This window comes from Caretta caretta, chromosome 11 (genome assembly GCF_965140235.1).
Source record: "Caretta caretta isolate rCarCar2 chromosome 11, rCarCar1.hap1, whole genome shotgun sequence".
Taxonomy (NCBI): Eukaryota; Metazoa; Chordata; order Testudines; family Cheloniidae; genus Caretta; species Caretta caretta.
In genome coordinates, this window is record NC_134216.1 from 42,561,754 (window position 1) to 42,586,018 (window position 24,265).

At 42.5% G+C, this 24,265-nt stretch overlaps 1 protein-coding gene across 5 annotated transcripts in view; it reads right to left on the reverse strand.

Moving 5' to 3' along the window:
- Window positions 1-24,265, reverse strand: part of WIPF1 (WAS/WASL interacting protein family member 1) — a 99,466-nt gene that overhangs the window by 32,426 nt on the left and 42,775 nt on the right. For 4 of the 5 annotated variants that reach the window (XM_048869968.2, XM_048869969.2, XM_075117967.1 and 1 more), the window contains exons 2-6: window positions 22,652-22,767; window positions 10,581-10,669; window positions 8,940-9,069; window positions 4,617-4,772; window positions 1,287-2,054 (exon numbers count right to left, since the gene is read on the reverse strand). In XM_048869968.2, the coding sequence (XP_048725925.1) occupies window positions 1,287-2,054; window positions 4,617-4,772; window positions 8,940-9,069; window positions 10,581-10,631 (1,105 nt within the window). In that variant the 5' untranslated portion in view covers window positions 10,632-10,669; window positions 22,652-22,767. The remainder of the gene's footprint in view (window positions 1-1,286; window positions 2,055-4,616; window positions 4,773-8,939; window positions 9,070-10,580; window positions 10,670-22,651; window positions 22,768-24,265) is intronic. The other variant, XM_048869970.2, reaches the window with a different exon arrangement.

Sequence of the window (24,265 nt, forward strand, 5' to 3'; positions counted from 1 at the left end):
CCAATGTCGGTATATTTGAGCAACTGTCGCGGTAACATGCCTAGAACCAGCGTGAAATATATTACACATAATGTGGGGCAATTAGGAGAATTTAATTGTGTTGATTAAGTCATTTTTTTATTACAAGTATTCCCTCAGCTCAAAGAAATCTAGTTACATCTATTAAAGATGTATTACAGATACATTTATTAAAAATAAATCAGCAGATATTGTGCCACTATCCAAAAGCAAAAATGTGTCACAAGAAATCCTACGTACTTTGTGGTTTACATTTACTTGCTACTACAGCTTGCAATCCTGGAATGGTGCTCCAGTAGTGAGAGTTTATTCATTTTAGTAACTTTAAGATAATGAGAGAAATTATTCCAACTAAAAACAGCGTAAATATTGGAAGGATATGGATTAAGAAGCAAACACAAGGTCCCCTTCTATTTACTATATTATCAAAGTATATTATGAAATATCACCATGGAAACAATATTATTTTCTGTCTCATTAGAAATCTGCATATGCTAAATGACAAAGTTGATTCATAAATATAATGACACTTGTTATGCTAACGACTGTTGTATACATCTTGTTAAAATAACTTAAATACTACCCTAAGTGTACATGATGTTTAACATGCACAGGGCCTATTTCTGCAAACCTTTACTTGTGAACATTGCCACCGACAAATTGTATTACTCCCGGGAGTAAAGATTACTCATCTAGTTGGACCCACAGATAAAACAAGTTTGTTGCACCAAAGAATATAATGATCAAACATAGTGTTTGTAGTTGCTATTAACTATGATAATAATAATGAATGTGTAAATACTACCTCATAATTACTACTACTACTAAAAATGACTTGAGTGGCACGGTGCTTGAAATCAGCCCAACTGAAGAAAGGTAGTATTACACGAAGTGGCAACTACATGACCCATGTTTCTGCAAAAATAACTTGCAAATCAAACTCAGGTCATGATAGTTAATTCAAGTCTGAATAGCGATTTTTAAAGATGTAACTGATTAAACCAGTCAGTCACACTCTTTCAGTGAAAGGAGGGCTTCAATTTTTAAAACTGATTGGCATTTTGGTCTATAGCTTCAATTTATATGGCAAACAACAGCAAAGCATGTCAATCAATTTAAAGCTACAGCTCATATTACATTCTGAAAAGCATAAAGGAAATTGGTATTGGAGGTAAATTCAGCTATGTCACTGAAACCACGCGAATAACAATTAGTTTAGTCATTACAAGGGGTGGTCTGGAGAGCTGAAAAAATACACACTACCATACCTGATCTGCTAGGTGGATCTCTTACTGGAGGAGGAGGCCGCTCATTTGGAGGGGGAGGAAGAGGGACAGATCGACCTGTCCCAGGCAAGCTGGGAGGTGCAAGAGAACCTAGAGACAGATTCCTTTGTGGAAGACGTGGCATGTCATCATTTCCACTGGAAATGGGTGGAACTGGAGGTGGGCCTGGCCTGCCTGGAGGCAGGGGTGGAGCCTGTGAGACAGTGGATGGCCGAGGCGTGGAAGGAATGGGAGGTTTATTGTTTTGAGGCGGTGGAGGTGGAAAGGAAGGTTCCCGGTTGATGGGTGCCCTGTTTCCTGTTGGAGGTGGTGGCGGCGGCGGCTTGTCATCTGTTGACTTGCCAGGCGCAGGAGGAAGGGGAGGTCTGTTAGAGAAAGAAGGCGAGGAACTTGCAGTCGACTGGCGAATAGATCCTCCGAATCCTGTATTTCTGTTTCCTGGGAAAGATGGAGGGATAGGCCCTGCGTTGGTTTGCCTGTTTACTCCTGGCACAGGAGGGGATACTCTGTTGTGTAAACCTGATGGAATGGGTCTTGGAGTATTTGGCACTGGAGGAGGTCCTGTATCTGGTTTGGAACCAAAATCAGGTCTCGGAGGTGGCATTCGGTTTCTCTGTGGTTCGGGAGCGGTACTTCTTTGCCCCAAAGAAGGCCCTGGAAATCTCCCAGCGGCACTTGGAAGTGAAAAAGGCTTGGCAGATGTTGTTCTTCCTCCTGGTGGCAGCATGGGAGGTCTGTTTCCTCCAGAATCTGGAAACAGAGAAGTAAATACTATTCACATCAGGGTAAAGGGCTAGGCAATAGGCAAGAGAAGGTAAAACACACTGTGAGAATGGGCCAAATTTTCAAGTCGTTACTTGAATGCACTGGGAGTTTTGCACTGGTTGTAAGGACTGACTGAAGTCTTCAGGATTTGTCCAGTGGCGTAGCCAGGCGGAAAAAACAGGGGGAGCTGAGATAAAAAAAGGCACCACCCCCCGGTACTCACCCAGCGGGTCCTTCACGCGCTCCGGTCTTCTGCACTGAAAGACCACCACAATGCTGCTGAAGACTGGAGCGAGTGAAGGACCAGATGCCGAAATGCTGCTGAAGACCTGGAGCGCCGCCGGGTGAGTATCAGGGAGTGGTGCCTTTTTTACCTCCGCTCCCCCTGACCCGCTGCCGAAGATCCGGAGCGCTGCCGAGTGAGTAAAAATTTCAAAGGTGCCGAAGAGTTAAAAAGGTGCCATTTCTGCTCGGGGGGTGGAGCGGCTGCTGCCCCGCCCCCCGCCAGCCACGTGACTGGATTTGTCCCCATAAGGCTACTCAGTAGGTAATTTAAAAGCATTTGTAGCAACAGCCCCAATGTAGCCATTATGTTCTATCACAGCAGGATTGCATAGAAAGGATACTTATGATAGACTAGAGCAGAGGCTCTCATCCTTTCCAAATGACTGTACCCCTTTCAGGAGTCTGATTTGTCTTGCGTACCCTCAAGTTGTACCTCACTTAAAAGCTACTTGCTTACAAAAATCAGACAAAAAATCAGAAAAGTGTCCCAGCACACTGTTACTGAAAAATTGCTTACTTTCTCATTTTTTACCATATAATTATAAAATAAATCAACTGGAATATAAATATTGTACTATACACTGAAATGTAAGTACATACAGCAGTATAAACAAGTCATTATCTGTATGAAATTTTAGTTTGTATTGCCTTCACTAGTGCTTATTATGTAGCCTGTTGTAAAACTAGGCAAAATCTAGATGAGTTGATGTACCCCCTGGAAGACCTCTGCGTACTTCCAGTGGTACACATACCCCTGGTTGAGAACCACTGGACTAGAGCTATTATGGACCATTGCTAATGATATAATAGGATTTATTTTCAGGCTTCCCTGATGCAAACATTAACAGCATAGAGGGAAGAAATTCTCCTTGGAAAAACTGTGAAGAACAATGATTTAGGGTTTTCAACATGTGAGCAGAAGCGTCTTAACTTTCAATCAATATTTGATCACTAGAATTCAGCAAAAGGAAGAGGACTTGAAAGTAATCCAGAAAAAAACTCTCCCATTTCTCCCTTCTTCCAATATCTATTTTTTATGGATTTGCTTGTGTTTCTCTGGAAGAGGAGTTTTGCAATTGAAGAAACACTGGCCTATTATGCCGGGAACCTTTGGATTAAGAAGAGTTCCCAGCACAGGCTAACATAGATAAAACCACCTCTGAAAGTCTGTGTTTGTGTCAACATGTGCTGAAGGATTAAGTTAGATCTATAATGAGCATAGGCCATTAACAGCATCCTAAGTACACATTTAGGTGGAGCCATTATATCCTCTCATGTCAATAATCACTAGGGCCCAACCTTCCTCAACAAGTGGCAAATCCCCAATTTTATAAATCTTGCCCGCCGAAGAATCTGCTTTGTTCCATGGGGCAGCTCCTTTGAAAACCTGTGAAACACAAAAAAGTGTGTATATCCAGCTAATGCATGCATGCTAAACCCAGGGTTGTGAGTTCTATCCTTGAGGGGCCATTTAGGGATCTGGGGCAAAAATTGGGGATTGGTCCTGCTTTGAGCAGGGGGTTGGACTAGATGACCTCCTGAGGTCCCTTCCAACTCTGATATTCTATGATTCTATGCTGCTGCTGACAGCTTGCATTGCAGCCAGATGGGATGTTTGACACATACCTTAACAGGTAAATTATGCCCCCATGGGGTTAAATGGGCTCTCCAGTTTAAGAGGAGGCCAGTTTCTCTAGGGCTTAAGGGAGTTCGAGCTTGGGATCCTCTGGATACTACACTTTGAGGGTGCGCACACACAGAGTAAGGGACTGGATCTGGCCCTTATTACTGTACACCACAGGCGAGGTCTCAATCCCCGAGATTTTTATTTCTCAGTAATACCTTCAGGAGTGGGGGAAGGAAGGAATTTAACTTCTCCCCCACAAATATCCCTATAAAACATAGCACTAAGAATGAAACACACAAAGCCAAATTTAAGTCTGAAACTGTGTTTGTTTTTTTTAACTCCCTTCCTTGTCCCTAGTTACTCAATGGATGACCGTACCTGCTATAGAGACTGAAATACTGAGGCACAAGAGCGAATGCTGGTTTTCCTCAGAGTTTACTGTGTGTGAGAGTTTAAAGTTAACCCCTTAATGATATTTTAGTTGTATTTTGTTTACATATGTTTGGAGGTATTTCCTGAGCCAAAGAACTCTTGCATTATTTTATTACTCTTGTATGAAAGTTTTTGTAAATTTATCGTTTAGAAAGCTTTTAAGATTCTTGACTGAATTCACAGATCTGGGAAATCCTCCTTACCTGTATCTCGATTTGCTGCAGATCTGAGCTTTGGCATTCCTGACTGAAACAGGCCTCCTAAGCCAGGTGGTCCACCTCCGCCATAGCCACCACCGCCACCACCTCCTCCTCCGCCACTTCCTCCACCACTGCCGCCGCCACCAGATCCTTTGGGTTCTGTTGAAACAAAAATCAGAAATTTTAAAACATAGCCAGTATTTTTCATAGCCTCTCCTTCTCCTTGTAGCTGTCTTGGACCACAGGATTATGAAGCAGGCACAAAGCAGAAGTTGGGACTAGAATAGGTTGGGGTGTTGAGAATTCCACGTGGTATTCAGCCACACTTTTAATGTTGGGCTTCCATTTTTCCCCACGCCGTTGGTCCCTAATCCTTCTCCACCTTCCCCAGCTTTATAGGCTTGGTTATAGATGGAAGACCTGTCCTTCCTGGTGGTGGTCTGTCCAATCTGGAGGCTTGGAATTTGCACACACTCAGTCACCAATGGGGTTGCTGCCACAAATACATATTGAACAAAGCCCCTCAAGGGATCAGTGATTTGTTTTTAGATAGTTTTGGGAAGGCCTAGGAATGGATTTTAGCTTGTTTTTCTAACAGGTGGAACAGGTCATAATATAAAAATGCTTCTCTCTACTCTGACCATGACAAATATTGACACAGTAACTGAAATGGCACATGAAAGTATTTTCCTGGTGCTAAATAAAGGCAAGGGACTACTTTAGAGCAGCATGGTGCAATGAGCAGGGCACAGGATGGGGAAATCAGGAGACCTAGGTTCTGTTCCCTGCTCTGTCACTGATACCATGTGAACCTGAGCAAGTCATTTCTCTGCACCTCAGTTTCCACAATTTTTTTAAAAAGGGGAAAATGGTATTTCCCATCTTTTGTAAAGGGTTTTCAGGTCTGTGAATGAGACACACTGTTCAGTAGTCTCTCTCTTAAAGAGAAAAGATGCATTTATGGAGAAATGCTCACTTGCACCCTTCCCCTTTGTTAGGCACACTGGGCCAAATTCAGCTCTGACTCGCTTAGGGTGTAAACCTCTGGAGAGTTCCTGCTATAAGACTAGGAGTACTTGTGGCACCTTAGAGACTAACAAATTTATTTGAGCATAAGCTTTCGTGAGCTACAGCTCACTTCATCGGATGCTATAAGACTTTAATCTTTCATAGTTTACTAACTCATGCAAACAATAAAATAGATCCCATCACCTTTAACATTACTATTTAATCTACCTTTAATCCCCATTGATAGCCTTGCCATGATAGCTCCAATTCAGCAGTGTAGTGAAACATGTGTCTAGCTTTCAGTGGGAATACACACTTGCTTAAAATTAGGCACCCTGCTGAATGCGGCCCTAGATCTGCTTTGCTTGTTTTTTCTGGTTCACTTTTAAGAGATCTCATTCCTTTTAGTGCTTTGGTGTTCTTCAGTCATCTTCCCGTTAAAATCCAGGGTTAAAACATGCTGGGCTAGCTGAGGCTGTATTTCTCTACACCCCACCTTGGAAGTCCGGATTGAGTGCCTGTCAATGTGTTTCCCATCAGCTGATCTGGCTGTGAAATGCCTTCTGTCACCAGACAGTGACCCCATGACCTACTAAAGGGACGGGCTTTTGTTTCCCTTGATCCTCTTTCCTGTTTCTCTCCTACCTTCCCAGAGTCCTTAGGAATGGTGCTTTTCCAGGCTCCTCTGCATCTGCCAAGTGGAGTTCTGATGCATTGCAGCAGCTCAACTGGATGGAGCACCTCTTCCAGCACAGGTAGCCCGTCATGCAACTGAGTTGCTACAGTGCATCAGAACACTATCTAGCAGGTTGAGTCACACAGCATTTCTGTCCCCAGACTGGAAAGAAGTAATGTCTTTTACTGGACCAACTTCTGTCGGTGAGAGAGACAAGCGAACAAGCTACACAGACCTTTCTTCAGATTTGGGACAGATACTCAGAGCATCCCAACAAAATACAAGGTGGAACAGATGCTAACACATATTGTTAGCACATATTTATTCAAGGTGAAGTAGCCTGTTAGCACCTCTGCATGCATAGAACAAAAATGTCTAGCTAGGTAAGTCATAGGAGTCACCTCAGCATGATGCAACTGCACGCATCAGAGCGACACCTCCCAGGTTCGGATTCGGAAGTTTGGCTAAGATTTTGCTTAGAGATACTAAGGTCAATTCATAAATAAGGACTCAACTTGGGCACTATCCCAACACTGCACATATTTTTGTCTTGTTGTGCAGAGACTTTTAGTGCATTACAGAAAGACTGTAATGGGATTTAAAGAGCATTTCCATGCACTTGATCAAAAGTAGAACATTATTAAATAATTCAGGAGATATTTTTAAGATAACTTGTACATAAATATGTAATTGTTTCATATTAAATGTTATCAGACTGATTAGATTTTAAAGCATTGTAACAGGAAGATCAGAGATTCAGGGAAAAGTACATGCTTTTACCAGATATTTTTAGGCAAATTAAATATTTTTCTGGATCTTCTCTTTGGTTTAGTGTTTCCATCCATATAATACAGACACCTAGTCAGAGCCAAAGGGCCAGTGGCACCTGTGGAATGCAGACTGCTTCTACCACCCATCCTGGGTGTATAGAATCATAGAATATCAGGGTTGGAAGGGACCTCAGGAGGTCATCTAGTCCAACCCCCTGCTGAAAGCAGGACCGATCCCCAATTAAATCATCCCAGCCAGGGCTTTGTCAAGCCTGACCTTAAAAACTTCTAAGGAAGGAGATTCCACCACCTCCCTAGGTAACGCATTCCAGTGTTTCACCACCCTCCTAGTGAAAAAGTTTTTCCTAATATCGAAACTAAATCTCCCCCACTGCAACTTGAGACCATTACTCCTTGTTCTGTCATCTGCTATCACTGAGAACAGACTAGAGCCATCCTCTTTGGAACCCCCTTTCAGGTAGTTGAAAGCCGCTATCAAATCCCCCTCATTCTTCTCTTCCGCAGACTAAACATCCCCAGTTCCCTCAGCCTCTCCTCATAACTCACGTGTTCCAGTCCCCTAATCATTTTTGTTGCCCTCCGCTGGACTCTCTCCAATTTTTCCACATTCTTCTTGTAGTGTGGGGCCCAAAACTGGACACTGTACTCCAGATGAGGCCTCACCAATGTCGAAAAGAGGGGGACGATCACGTCCCTCGATCTGCTCACTGTGCCCCTACTTATACATCCCAAAATGCCATTGGCCTTCTTGGCAACAAGGGCACACTGTTGACTCATATCCAGCTTTTCGTCCACTGTAACCCCTAGGTCCTTTTCTGCAGAACTGCTGCCGAGCCATTCGGTCCCTAGTCTGTAGCGGTGCATTGGATTCTTCCGTCCTAAGTGCAGGACTCTGCACTTGTCCTTGTTGAACCTCATCAGATTTCTTTTGGCCCAATCCTCCAATTTGTCTAGGTCCCTCTGTATCCTATCCCTACCCTCCAGCATATCTACCTCTCCTCCCAGTTTAGTGTCATCTGCAAATTTGCTGAGGGTGCAATCCACACCATCCTCCAGATCATTTATGAAGATACTGAACAAAACCAGCCCAAGGACCGACCCTTGGGGCACTCCACTTGATACCGGCTGCCAACTAGACATGGAGCCATTGATCACTACCTGTTGAGCCCGACAATCTAGCCAGCTTTCTATCCACCTTATAGTCCATTCATCTAGCCCATACTTCGTTAACTTGCTGGCAAGGATATTGTGGGAGACTGCGTCAAAAGCTTTGCTAAAGTCAAGGAACAACACGTCCACTGCTTTTCCTTCATCCACAGAGCCAGTTATCTGCATTTATCTGTATACCAGCAGCTCTCATCATCCTGTCCTGACATCAAGATGCAGTTCCTTTTGTAATTATTAAAACAGCCGACCATTTCATATCAGTGGTGGGTGAAGATATTTTTAGATACGGCTTTGAAATTAAGAATATTTTTCTATAGCCATCTAAAGAAGTACTTAAAAAAATCACTGCAGTCTGCCTTTAAAATAAGCATGTACTGCGAAACTCGAAAGGAAGACACTTTTTCCCCCATTCCCCACCACTACACTTAGTTGTGCCAATTACATTTTGCTATAGACTTACCAGACTTAGCACACAAATTAATATACACACTTTATAAACAGTAATGGATATCTCAAGTGATTTAATACATGAATTAATATAGCAAATTATTTGACCATTTTACAATAATTTATTTTGCTTGACCACCCTGCATCTCTTCACCTCTTGATTATAAAAACTACTCTAATTTTGCATATTAACTCATCATTCATTAAATACATTAAAATAAACAGAATTGTACTTACTATCTAGGATAGGGGCACTTCTATCATTAGTAACAGCCTTCTTTAGCTTTTTTCCTTTGCTAATATCAGATAAGAGAGCATTTCGCCCTGCTTGTTCAGACCTGTTTAAGGAAGGCTTTTCGGTATTTGCCTGCAAAATGAAACAATAAATAAAGATATGAAATAAAACTGCAGCAACCTGCTGAAGTAAGGGGAGAAATGGATACCTCTGTTTTTAACCCCAAAGCAGTCAAAATGAGTTTCGTGTCACAGTCTCCTTCTTGCAAACGTGGCACTAAAAGCAGTGAGCCTTGCAAACAAAGATTCTGGTCCCCAAAAATCTACTTCTGTTTCAGCACTCAAGATCCATTGCCACACTACTGGTCTAATTTGAAACAGTCCTCTCTTCCACCCAGCATTCAGAGTCCATGTTTGATACATATGAAGCCAAGATAGATCTGTCTTTTTTAGAAATCTCAATTTAAAAATATAATTGAAAAGATGGAAGAAAATAAAAAGGTTGCTATTTTGGAGAATGAACAAGAGCAAACCATACACACCGCGGACTTGCACAGAAAAATTGAAGTTTTTGAAAAAAAAAATCATACTGAAGTACATCATATCCAAACACTGGATGCCACGGATGGAAATTAAGCATTTGGCTACTGTTTTCTCTTCATTAAAATCTATCTGGAAAATGTTGATCCTCCACTTCAAAAATCACAGGCCTTTCTGATTTCCAGTCAAGGTTTTAAGATTCCCAACCTCAGTTGCATCTGCTTTGTCTTTTCAGAGTGTAACTTTTGCATTACCTCAGCATTCAGAAAGGGTAATGACAAGTTTAGAAAAAGAGAGGAAATGTTTTGTATTGGTATACAAAATAAGAGTTCCAACCTTTCCAGACGTTTCTAAAGCCTCTCATGATTGACGGAAAACACATGTTACTCATTCAGACTCAATTTGTTGCATTAGGTTTCTCCCCTTCTTTGATCCATTTCGTTGCAAAACCGCAGCTGAGAAAAGATCCCAAAACCTAATTTGTTTTGAGATCATTTAATGATCATTGAAATGGTTTCCTGATTTGCCAGCTCAGTAACATGGACGTTTCCCAGGAAGTGGGGACAGCAGAACGCCTCTGCACCCTTTGTGTGGCATAGCTTTCAGCGGCAGCATAAAGGGGAAGTGGGGCAGGGATGGATCAAAGCCACTGGTTCATCGAATAGGACAATCCATTAGCCTAATGGTTCTCAGCCTTCTCCATAGGATGGCCTCATGTTACAACAGAGAAAAAGTCTCACGAACCTCCTCCCATGTAGCTGTAACGATAGAGAAGGTGGTCACAACCTCCTGAAACATGGCCATGATCCCCAGGTTGAGAAACCGTATATTAGACGAACCGACCTGTATGGAGGGAGCAAGGGGATGCAGAGCCAGTGCGGACAGTAATGCAGTCCGTCAGGGGGAAGGAGTAGCAGCACTGATTGTATTCCTGCAAAGCGTACATTCTCCAACCACTGAGGGAATCCCTCACCCGAGTCCGAGATACACGACTGTGCACAAAGGTCCAGAATTTGCCCCTTTAAATATGACCCACATGGTGCACTGTAACAACAAATATTTTACATTTATATTTCATGCGACTACTTCTAAGTTGAAACTTACCAGTGCAAGAGTTGGGGGAGGTGGAGGAGCTGGCGGGGGAGGGACAGGCATGGTCTATCGTGGAACTTTTCCCGATATTGCTATGAAACCTGTCAACAACAATGAGATACAGTAAAGTAACCAATCTATAACCTTTGTATTCACACTTTATCCTGACTGCCGAACCACCTGCTTAGCTAACAGATTTAGCAGCTACATTTTCTGAGCATAAATCAGTGTTAGGAGAATATTTCATATTTTAAACTTTGACAAGAAACAGCTACAAGTATTAGCAGTAGTGACATACATAAACTGGGGGTTCACACAAGAGTTCAGTGGCTTGCAGCTATGATAATTCCAGGTGAGATCAGGTAAAGATGTCTTATTACTGGGCAATACCACCACAATGTATATGCAGTGTGTGAGGATTCAGTTGTGCACTTCCTGTTGATGGCCCTTATTCTGCACTACTCGCTCTGGTGGCAGGCATTTTAGAACGTGCAAGAATAAATAATGCTCAGGCAAAGTTCCCATGGAATCCCATGAGATTTTCTCCTGAGCAAGCACTGCAGGATAAGTCTCAGGGATTGTCACACAGCTAAATCTCCAAGCATCACTTTGAAAAAACACCCATGGCTATTAGAACTTTTAAATTCATACTTAAAAAAGGATGCAGTCCCCTAAGAGCCATTTAAACGATGGAGCTTGCAAGTACTGCTACATCTACAACTTGTATTTTATCAAGGGCTACAGTGAAACACTAGGCTCATGCTCATGCCCATCCCTGACTAAAGGAAACGTTTAGCTTCGCCAGGAAATAGTTGTGCCTCTTCTCTGCTCCCTATTTACCCTACGTGACTGGTATGGGGGAGGGAAAGTATGTTACTTCATTTCTCTTTGGGAGCACCTTACTCCCTGCGGTGTGCCTGGCCAGCTACTCTGGCGGGCCAGTAGTGCCCAGCCACAGCTCCTCTCACTGCCCACCTGCTTCCTCACCGAGGGAGCATCAGGCAAGTAGCCCACTCTCTCCCTCACTCCACTGGAGCTGCAGTCAGTGCTGCCCTTACCTGGCCATGCTGAAGGTGCCTTACTTCCGCACATGGCCGGGTAAGGGGCAGTTTAGCCCAAAGCATTTGGGGATCTGCAAGGATGAAAAGCACCATATTAATGCAAAGTATTATTGTAGCAGAAACCCAGACCTCACAGTACAACGTACTTTAAAAAGAAAAATCTCAGCTTGGTATAGGAACAGACTGAGTGGGTGTGGAAGAGAGCAAGATTTCCTACCAAATACTGTGACAGCAAGTTATCAGCGACAGGCACAAATGACACTTTCATGAATAAACACGGAGGGGGGAAGAGAATTGCACAAAATTGCCCAACTGAGAGAGAATAGACTACCCCTCTGCAGCCTCTCCTAGGCTATGTCTACACTTATGGTGGTGTGCGGAGTATAGGCATTACATGTGTAGCTACATGCTGCAGCGAAAGGCTCCAGAAGCTTCCTCCCTCCTGCCAGAGCCTTTCACTGCAGCGAAGATAGGCTCTCGCAGCAGGCAGGCAGCAGGACACTGCACTGCTAAAAATGGCAGGGCAGAGGTAGGTAGGCACTGCTTGGGTTGTACGAGGTACACACATAGGGGCCCCGGTGTGGAGGGCCCTCTACTCGCCTTAGCTGCGCCTCACCATTTATGCTGATATTTGTACCCTTGCTAGCTGGATGTGCAGTGTCTGTACTCAACACGCCACCGTACGTGTAGATCTACCCCCGAGTGTTTCGGCTTCTGAGGAAAACACACTACAGATTTCCCATCATTCCCGTGATCTGAAATCTCATGCTTGGATAATTCGAAGAGATGGAAGTAAAACGTTCAACCTTGGGTTTTTTGCAGATCTCATTAAGGTGAAAGTATAGGTCAGACTTTAAGAAGCAAAAAAAAAAAGGTTCTGTGCAAGTCCAGTGTTGACAGATGGCATTTTGGAACAGAAGTGCTAGAACTTTTCTATTTGTTTTTTCACAGCTGCATTCAGAAGCATTAGCTTAGAGGTATCCTTAAGATCAATGATTCGCCAACTATGGCTGAAGGTCCCACAGACTGCCAGCAAGTCCTATGGTGCAGAGGGTGGAATGGGAAGACGAAGGGAATTGGTAGTGCAAAGAAAGTGCTACCTCTATAATCAGCTGCTCCTTTCCGGAGAAGCCTAGCCATTGAGTACTAGACAAGGAGGGAGAAGCAGGATGGGGTCAACATGCTGACTGCTGCTGAATGAAGGAAAGACCAAATTCCTGGGCCAGAAGCTGCAGCAGCAGGAAAGAAGAGATCACCACAGATGGGATCATTATACACTTGCCTGCCTCACTGCCATAGGTAAGTGGAGGTAACAAGCACACATTTAAAAGGAAGTGGTTTCTGGAACAGGAAGCTAGTTTGTTATTTAAGATGCCTCCTTTTCCCATATATTTTTCTTTTGCCTGTTCAAATAAACAGGCATTAGAAGAAGGTGCCACTGTCGGTCACTCAAAACATACCTATGCAGAACAGGTAAAAAGTCATGGGAGTGGGCATAAAAGTTACCCTCCAGGCTTCCGAGCTGACAGCAATATTACCCACAGTAGTTATTCAGAGGAATACACAAAGCTTATTTTTTCCACACTTATTTTTGAAGTCTCAAAACAAGACTTGCATAAAACACATTCTACTCACTTCAGCTCTACCTCATGCTAGATAGCATACATGGATTAAAATCAGATTAATGCTAGAAAAGGGAAATTTAATTATCTGAGCTGTTAGTCTGGATTCGAGTCACCACTTTGCAATTCTGTAATATCTCAGAAATGACAAGAAGGTTTAGGTGTGTTAGGAAAAAATCTTGCTTAGAAATAGAGATTTCTATTAGAGAAATAGAGATCTTAAGATGCTAGTGTGTTTCAAAGAGGAAAAACAACTTATTTTCCTAGTTATTTGTAAAGTCATAAAAAGCATTCCAAATACACTTAAAACAAAATCCATGCTACACAGAGGAAAGGAGAGGAGAGGAGAGGAGAGAAGGAATTTACATAGGCTGCAGTTCAAGAAAGCACTTCGGAATGTGCTTAACTTTAAAGATGTGCTTCAGTCCCATTGATGTGTGTAAGTAATTTCATGAAATGGGACCATAATCAATACTGCCTAAAGTCTTCAACAGGGAGAAGAAAGGGGGAGAACACACCACATCTTGAAATCTAACTAACTGGGGGAGAAAATGGAGTTCAAAATGGTTTCAGGCACTACTTTTGCCTTGGAGTCTTTCTCCTAATGTTTGTAGGTTTATATTTTCCTTTAAAAAAAGTTTCTCTCCTGTTGCTCTGTGAGACACAAATGCAAATGAAAGGAGAAGCTGACTAACTTACTGAGTCTACACGCAGCGCTGTCAAACCAAACTGATAGAAATGCTCTTTGATCTTTGTAGTTGTAGGAGTTACCTCTAATATTAGCAGATGAAATATTTCCAGACAGAAGTAGGCGTTAATTGACACTATCCCAGTCAGTTCTGGGCATTTCTTTTCAGAGTTTTGCATATTTCCAACTCTTATGATCATCAAATAAAATTGTGAACAAAATACTATCCATTCCCAATCTTCTTATACTAAAATTCAATATTTAAAATTTGAAATTTAACAGAAGAGCTAATTAAGACATAGGCAGCTTTGTTCTTCAATTTCCTGTTTAAAAAAAAAAAAGTCAACAGGAAAATTAGTTCTGACAGCAAACCACAACCATCCTGTTTCTTAATACAGTCTTTTCATAGCTGCAGTTGCCTGCACAATTACTATGTCATCATACCAAGAGGGGCGGGAGGGAATAGTCATGCTATTCACTTATAAGAAAATCTTAACTCCTTCAACTGAGTTAAATGGGAAATAATTTGTTGTCTTCATGTAAATGCTATGGCAAAAAGCTAACAAAGGCAGTTTGGGTAAGTCATTGCAAATTAATGACACTACATATAAAATGCATGCATCTAGGCAGCTCAAAGATAAAATCAGTGAACATCAGTGGTAAAAGGGAAAGGATAAAATCAGTGATAAAATCAGTGAGAACATCAAGCTGGAACAGAGAGGAAATGATCCCATAGTTGGGACCCTCCTTCCAGATGATGTCATGGTATCCTCTTGAACTGAGGATACCTCTGGGGTGGGGGAAGGAAACCAAGTTAGCAGGAAGACACAGGTAACTGTAATGGGGGATTCAATTATTAGAAAGACAGATAGTTGGGTTTGTGATGACCAGGAGAACCACATGGTGAATTGCCTGCCAGGTGTGGAGGTGGCAGAGCTCTCAAGACATCCAGACAGGTAGATATGCAGAACCGGGGAGGAGCTGGTGGTTGTGGCACATGTGTGTATCAATGACACAGGGAAAGGTAGGAAAGGTGCGCTGAAGACCAAATTTAGGCTGCTAGGTAAGAGATTGAAGTCCAGGACCTCCATTGTAGCATTCTCTAACAGGCTTCCAGTTCCTTGTGCAGAGCCAGTTACACAGGCAGAACTGCTGGGTCTCAATGCGTGAATGAGACGGTGTTCAAAAGGAAGGATTTAGGTTTATTAGGAACAGGGAACCTTTTGGGACAGGAGGAGCCTATAGTGGAAAGATGGGTTCTACCTAAACCAAAATGGAACCAGATTGGTGGCATGTAAAATTAAAAAGGTCATATAGCAGTTTTAAACGAAGGGCTGGGGGAGGCCAACAGGTGCATAGTTTGGACAGACACATCCAATAGGGGACAATTTATTAAAAGGAAAACTCTATATACTAGTAAAGTGAAGAGGATAGAAGTTGACAAAGTACAGGTAGGAGCTGAAGAGAAACTATCAAACAAACGAGTCTCATTCAATCATATAACAAAGGCAAACAACTAAATACTGTCAAATTTTATAAGTGCTTGTTCGCAAATGTAAGAAGTTTAAATACTAAGATGGGTGAGTTTGAGTGCCTGGTATTAAATGAGGATATTGATAAGATAGGTATCATAGAAACTTGGTGGAACAATGGTGATCAATGGGGCATGGTAATACGATGGTACAAAATACATAGGAATGACAGAGTAGGTCATACTGGTGGGGGAGCACACTGTATGTGAAAGAAAGCTTAGAGTCAAATATAATAAAAATCTTAAATGAATCAAACTGTACCGTAGAATCTCTGTGTATAGAAATTCCATGCTTGAATAATAAGAGTATAGCAGTAGGAATATACTACCAATCACCTGACCATGACGTGATAGTGCTCGTGAAATGCTCAGGGAGATTAGAGAGGTCACAAAGGATAGAAAACCCAATAATAATGGGGGATTTCAAATATCCCCATATTGACTGGGCACATGTCACCTCAGGATGGGATGCAGAGATAAACTTTAGAGACATCACTAATGACTGCTTGGAGACGCTAGTCCTGGGACCCACATGCAGAGAGGCAATTCTTAATTTAGTCCTAAGTGGCAACACAGGGTCTGGTCTGAGAGATGAATATAGCTGAACTGCTGAGTAAAAGCGATGACCGTAATTAATTAAATGCAATATCCTTGTAGGGAGGGAAAAATACCAAAAAAACACGCCACAATAGCATTTAACTTCAAAAAGGGGAACTACACAAAAAGGAAGTGGCTAATTAAATGGAAATTAAAAGGAACAGTCCCAAGAGTGAAATGCCTGCAAGCTGCATGGAAACTAATTTAAACCACCATAAAAGAGGTTCAAACTATATGTACACCCCAAACAAAACAAAAACAGCAAGAGGACCAATAAAGTGTCACCATGGCTAAATAACAGAGGAAAAGAGATAGATAGAGACAAAAAGACATCTTTTAAAAATCAGAAGTAAAATCCTACTGAGAACATAAGAACGGCCATACAGGGTTAGACCAAAGGTCCATCTAGTCCAGTAATCCTGTCCTGGAGTGTAGCTAATATAATGCCAATTTTCAAATAAGGCTCCAGAGGTGATCTTGGCAATTACAGCCCAGTAAGCCTAACTTCAATACCAGGCAAACTGGTTGAAACCATAGTAAAGAACAAAATGATCAGACACATATATAAACATGATATTGCAGAAGAGTCAACATGGCTTTTGTAAATGGAGGTCACGCCTCACCATTCTATTACAATTATTTGAGGGTGATGGTAAGCATGTGGATTAGTGTGATGCAGTCGATAAGATGTACTTGGATTTTCAGAAAGCCTTTAACAAGGTCACTCACCAAAGGCTCTCAAGGAATCTAAGCAGTCATGTGATAAGAGGGAAGGTCCTCTTATGGATCAGTAGCTGGTTAAAAAAATAGGATACAAAGGGTAAGAATAAATGGTCATTTCCCCCCACAGTGGAGAGAATAGAGGGGTTCCCCAAGACTGTACTGGGACCAATGCTGTTCAACATATTCATAAATGATCTGGAAAAAGGGATAATCAGTAAGGTGGCAAAGTTTACAGATAATACAAAATTACTCAAGATAGTTATGACCAAAGCAGACTACAAAAAGTTAAAGGGATCTCAAAACTGTGAGATTGGGCAAAAAAATTGAAGATGAAACTCAATGTTGATAAATGCAAAGTACTGCAAATTGGAAAACAGCAGATCCACTATACATACAAAATGATGGGGTCTAAATCAGCTGTTACCACTTAAGAAAGAGATATTGGAGTCCTTGTGGATAGTTCTCAACGTGCAGCAGCTGTCAAAAAACCCCAACAACGTCAGGAACCATTAGGAAAGGGATAGATAATATGACAGAAAATATCATAATGCCAATACATAAATCCATGGTGCGCCTACATGTTGAATACTTTGTCCAGGATATACTGGAACTGGAAAAAGCTCTGAGAAAGGCAACAAAAATGATCAAAGGTATGGAATGGCTTCCAAATGAGGAAAGACTAAAAAGATCAAGGTTGTTCAGCTTAGAAAAAGAGATGACTAAGGGGGATGTACATATGATACAGGTTTTACACCATAAAATCATGAAAGGTGTGGAGAAAGCGAATAAGGAAGTCTTATTTACCCCTTCACTTAACACAAGAACCTGGGACCACCCAATTAAATTAACAGGCTGCGGGTTTAAAACAAACAAAAGAAAGTACATCTTCACAACGCAATATCAACCTGTGGATTGCCAGGGAATGTTGTGAATGCCAAAAGCATAAGTGTGTTCAAAAAAGAATTAGATAAATTCATGAAGGATAGGTCCATCAATGGCTATTAGCCAAGATGGTCAGGAATGCAACCCTATGTTCTGGGTGTCCCTAAACCTCTGACTGCCAGAAGCTGGAACTGGATGATAGAGGATGGATCACTTGATAAATTGCCCTCCTTTATTCATTCTCTCTGAAGCATCTGGCAACGGCCACTGGTAGAAGACAGGATACTGGACTGGACAGACCATTGGTCTGACCCAGCATGGCCCTTCTTATGTTAACTTCTGTTGGTGCAATAATAAATGTACCTACTGTAGTTGCAAACAATGAAGGTGCTTGTAACACTAATGAACAGTGAGACAAAGCACCACATTACAACTCAAAAGGATGAGGGTCTCTGGCTTTGACACTTTAGGACCATAGATCTTTGCAATCCAAGGTTAATTTCTTTGCATTTTATTTCAGGAAAGTACTGTATATTACCGCTATTTTATATATAAAAATTAAAAGGGCCAGTATCTGAGCACACACTGTAATGAATCCTGTGCTGTAGACAAGAGATACAATAACAGGAACCTAATACACACATCTCATCCAAGACTAGAAACCCGGTCCTTAAGCTCCAAAAAAAGGGTCTGTATCTGTGCTAAAAGAAGAATTTTCCATAGCTGACAGGGCAACAGTTGTGAGGCAACCTCACAGATAAATCCAATACATTATGATGACTCCACAATCAATATCATGGGCCATGTGCAAAGTAATAACAGAAATACCCGAGTGCTGTCTCTATGATTGCTGAAAATGTTGCTGGCACCTTTCATCAAGGACTGGAATGATAAGAAGCTACCACAGTATAACTATGCCTTTTAAATATACCTTAGAATATTGATAGACTTTCTCCATTTTCTTTGGGCTTCTCCAACTCTTCCCTTTCTTAAAGCAAAGAAAAACAAAAAAACCCTCCAAACCTGTTGAGGTTTATAATCCATCAGGTTAATGTTACTAATATCAGACAGACCATCCCAGGGATTCCATCACAGATTGGTTTGAGGAATCTGCCTCTGCTGAGACTAAAACTAAAAACTCTCAAATCCAAAAGCATCTACGCTACAAAGTCACCTAGAGGAGGATTAGAACGCAGCATTATATGTTTTCATCCTCTTTCAAGGCATTTATTCCAGTCACTAGGTGGTGATAACAACTAAAAACTGCACTAAAACTCACATATCTTGCACACTAAGGACCAGTGCAGGGAGGCTGTGATCTTAATTTAAGTTATTTTGCAAATTACCAAATGTTACTCCCAAGGGCATTCTGCACCAAAAATTTTAAAATTCTGCACCAAAATCCTTTACAAAAATTCTGAAAATTTTGTTTGTCAAGTAAATGTGGAGGCTCTAGCATGGCATTGGGGAGCACATGCCACTGGCTACACAGAGGTGGGAGATTACTGTGCAGCCCCCTCCTCCCCGCACCCGACACAGACTCAGCAGTGAGGCTGCACCCAACGCCAACACAGCGCAAGGACCTGGCCTGTCCCAGAAACACCCCAGGGCCCTGCTCCTCTGTGTGGGCAGGTAGGCCCAGCAAGGCAGTGTGACATTGCACTCCATATATTTTATGGAAATATGCTAATGAGTGTGAATATAATGTAACTGGAATATGCTTTATGCAAAAGGTCTCTTGTAAGGTATCACTACAAAGCTTATACTCTACTGAATGTGTTCATCCTATTTGTATGAATGTATCATTCTTGTATCTAAAACTAGAAATATGAAGTATTACTCTGAGGTCCTATTGTAATTATGCAAAGTGTGAGCCATTAATGGTGGCTTAGGATCTTGATGGCTCCCATTAACTAGAACAATTGGTTGTAAAAGGCTCTGTTTACTTGTAAGCCTTCCTGTGACTCAGGCCAGAAAGAATGGAGGTTTGGGATCTCACAGGACACGTGACCGTATCACTTGAACTGGAATCCATCTTAAACCTGGTGCTTTTCCATTCAGAAGGAAGGGTGGGAACCCAGAGAGAGAAATTATTCCCGCCATGTGCCAAAGATATAAAAGGGGGTGGAGCAGAACAAAGGGGGCTGCCAGTTATGAGAAATCCCCTAGTTACCACCTGAGCTGGAACTAACAAGAACTGTACCAGGGGAAAGGATCAGGCCCATACTAAGAAGGAGTCTAGTCTGTGAAAGAAGCTTATTGGAACATCTCTGAAGGTGAGATTTACCTCTATTCAGTTTCTTACTGTATTAGGCTTAGACTTGCGTGTTTTGTTCTATTTTCCTTGGTAACTTACTTTGTTCTGTCTGTTATTACTTAAAACCACATAAATCCTACTTTTTATACTTAATAAAATCACTTTTTGTTTATTAATTAACCCAAAGTGATTCATACCTGGGGGAGCAAGCAGCTGTGCATATCTCTCTATCAGTGTTATAGAGGGTGGACAATTTATGAGTTTACACTGTATTTATAGAGAGTAAAATGGATTTATTTGGGGTTTGAATCCCATTGGGAGCTGGGTGTCTGGGTGCTGGAGATAGGTGACTTGCTGAGCAGTTTTTGGTTAAAGTCTGCAGTTTTGGGGGCGTAGACCAAACCTGGGTCTGTGTTGCAGCAGGCTAGCATGTCTGGCTCAACGAGGCAGGGTTCTGGAGTCCCAAGCTGGCAGTGGAAAACGGGCTCAGAGGTAATTCCAGTATGTCAGGTAAGAGTCCCAAGGGGGGGGGGAAGGGGGGGGTCTCTCTGACCAAACCCGTCACAGACAGGATCCAAGTGTGGAGGGGCTTAACATGGGGGGATCCAGGTGTGGGTTGAGAGGGTTCTTTATGGGGCAATCTGGGTACGGGCAACTCAGTGCGGGTCTGGGTGCAGGGGGATCTGGATGCACAGAAGCTTGTTGGAGGTTCTGGGTGCAACAGTAATGGGACTCTTCAAGTGGGTCCAGACGATGGTGGTTGGGGCTCAGCGGGGTCTAGATGCTGGGAGCATGGGGTGGGGATCCAGGTGCAGCTGGTTGGGGCTCGGTAGGGTAGTCCAGGGTGCAGGGGAAGTGGGGCTCATGGGGGGGGGTTTCCTGCATGTGGAAGGGGGTGAAGCTTGGCGGGAGGGTCTGAGTATGAGGGGTCTGGATGCATGGGGTGTGGGTGTATGGGGGAGCAGCTCCCTGTACAGGGATACCTCTCCCTGCAACGGAGGGTGTGTGTGTGTGTGGGGGGGGGGGTTTGCAGAGCTTCCTGCAGCAGGGGGAGAAATCTTGGCATGGGTCTGAACAGGCCCCAGGTGCCATGCAGGGGAAGAGGAAGTCCCATCCTTTCCAGCCCAGCTGTGAATAGCAGCGGAGACAGGCAGAGGGTAGGAGCCACCAGCCGGGTCTTCTCTTCACCAGTCCCGTCCCCTGCCCCACAGTGATTTACCTCTCTGCCGGCTGCCCTGGGAACCTGAAACATACTGCTGAGAAGAGTTGCATGACCACCCTTGTGGCTTCCCTTTGCTTCTCTGTCAGAAAGTCATTTTTTTCTGCGGGGAAGCAAAGAAATTTGCGGGGGACATAAATTCCGCACATGCGCCAAGTTGCAGAATTCCCCCAGGAGTAATTAAATGTGCCTGACTGTTGTGCTAATTAAGTCCACCAGCTATTGGTTAGACAGCCATGATATCATTTCCAACAATAGAATAAAAAACAGTCATGATATGCAGCATGTCATAACAACAACAAAAATCTCATTTAAAAATCTAAAGGTAGAAGTAAGACTTCTCTTATAGACATCACACTCTACAAAGGAAAGCTGCAAGGGAATTAAGTAGAAATGGGCCCGCTGAGACCCTGGATCCCCAAACTTTGGCAATTTCAGATTCTAACTTTGTAGTTCTAAGTTATTTTTAACAAACATCTTATTCTACTAAAACTAAACGGATGACTAGTTGTGTGGGATGGCCAAAGTGAACAACTGGATTGTAAGTCTGTACAAAAGCATGTTGTGTGCATCTAGCCATCCATTTTAACTCACTTTCAGGCCTCTCTCTTAATATGACACATTAAGTCAGAGACAGGCAGACAGAGAGCTAGCTGCGGTTAATCATTTCCTGTATGATTAATTTCCAAACAGAGAAAGAGGAAGGAACAAACAACAAACTGTAGAAAATAATATGGCACTTAAGAGGGGAAAAAAATGAAGTCACCAGTCAAAACCGTTGATTGTCCCTCTCAAGACTTTCCTTATTCTGTGAAAAGGAGCCTAATTTCCAAAGTAGCACTGATTTGGGACTGTTAAAATCCCCAACGGTTTTTGCTAATGACAGAGGAAAGGAACACAAAAAGTGCTGCGTTAGAGGAAAGCGGGTAATATGAGCCACAACTTTGATAATGTCGCTACCTTCAGGCAGAGCAAGCCTCAGAGTTACATCACAATTAAAACACAACTCAGAACTAGAGTGGGTCAGAAAACGGGCTTTCCTCACCATGGATAACGTCCATGCACGTGGGAAAAAAAGATTCATTTTCATCTCAATTTTCCATGGGAAACTGAGATTTGTTCAGCAAAAATTCAACTATAGAAATGCTGCTGTGGTGCTTCATGTCCCCGCTCTCCTCTGTTGACCAGAGACCCTGGTCAAACTCCAGCTCCCACACAATGCATCAGTGACCCTTCCTGGTGAGAGAGCTGCACCATAAAAGTGCATCCTTGAAGATGCAGTCTGGCCAGGGGGCCTGGCATACAGAGGAGAATGGGGACAGCTGCCATGAGGGCAGCATATCCAAATTGAAATATTTCAGCCTTCGGGCCAAAAAAAAAAAAAATTGGTTTGGGGGCAAAATATAAAATAAAATAATCTTCCATGGAAAACATGGCAGCTCAGTAAAGGGAAAGTGATAGTTTACCCTCAATAACTTTGTACTTTTAACAAAGTTTATGTACCTTTAAAAGGAAGGCCTGCGGTCTAGCATTAGTCTGTCCCGCTCCTGCTGCAAGGCATACCAGACTCGTAGTCCGGAAGAACACTGGAGCATTAAAGGCTTTCACAGCAAATTATCCTGGAAAAGAGAGGAGAGGAAAAAAAATATTACTAACCTGCACTACAGGGAAAGCTGGGGAAGGAACAGGAGATGTAGACATTTCGCCTTTAAAAAGGCCTTGTAAAGAACTGGATAGCTACAGAAAGGGAAGTTACCATAGACACAAGAGACACAGGGAAATTCTGGGGAGAAGACAGTTCCAGAAAGGGGAAGTTCATTTATTCTGGGACTTTTGGACTTTATTTGAAAGCAGAGGCAGTTCCCAAAGAGGGGTGGTATTGTCTGGCTGGAGACCTGATCCCAAACACGCCACCGCCTCTGTAAACTTCCAGTATCACTGAAAGGCTAAGGAAGCAGTCTGAGCCAACGAAGTAAGAGAGGGATTGACACTCATACTGAGCATCTGCTTTCATTTCTGGGACCCAACTCAGAGCTCCCCTTCTCTCACCCCTGTGCAGAGAACCAAACAAGGCCTATACATCTATACACTTAAGGCCTCAAAACAGGGCTTAATGTGATTTAAATGGCACACAGGTCTTGTGTAGCCCTTTTGCATGGGAGTGAATTTCACCCTTACAAAACAGAACAATTCAGTACTGACCAGGGTAGCCCATTTCACACAACATTGGAGCTTTTACAGGCATCCAAAAGTAGGGAGTAGGAAAGCAGGCTACTAGAGATCTTTAACAACAGTGTGTGGGGAAGTCTTCGGAAATATGCGAATGCAAAACCAATGTCAGGGTAAGTGTTTTTCCAGACCCAGTCAGACTGCAGAGAGACATGTTCATTTCTTTCAGAGTCACAGCTTAAATTTTGAACATGACAACATTTTAATCCATGTTTTAATCCTTTTCCTCTTGCAAACAGCAGCATGAACTGAGACACTTAGAAACCACAAGTATTTGATGGTTCATGGACAAGCATAAAAAAAGAAAAACAAAACACAATAGGAAATAAAACTCAAAACTTTTGTTCTTGAAAAAAAATGCAAGAATGGGTAGGATGTGTCTACATTCTTATGTGTAGGGCGAGGTAGATTAGATATCTGTTCAAATAATCTAGGCATGCTATGGAGTCCAAACTCACCCTTCCTGGATGTTTATCCTCTAATAAACCCCCTCCCCCCAACAATAAGATAACGTTCAGCTCATACTGGCCCCCGAGCATGATTGCTCTTAAGGCTCCTCTCAGATCTTCTCCTAGAGAATTAGACCCATTTCTTTTATAACTGTTGAGCCAGCAGAACCCAGTGAACTCTTTCTGGTAACACTAACCCTAATTATCCTGCTGAAAAATTCCTTACCCTCTCCAAATCTCTCAAAAATTTCAGTGTACTTAGTAACAAATCACGCACAGGACCCCAGAACAGATCCAATAAAACAAAGTACATTAGTTCAGAAGAAAGTAAAGGCAAAACAAAATTGCATGTAAAGAACCAGTATGAGAGCAGATATGTGCCGAGTGATAGCTGTCATCAACACAGTAACATTTTATTGGTCCACAACAGTTGTTCCCC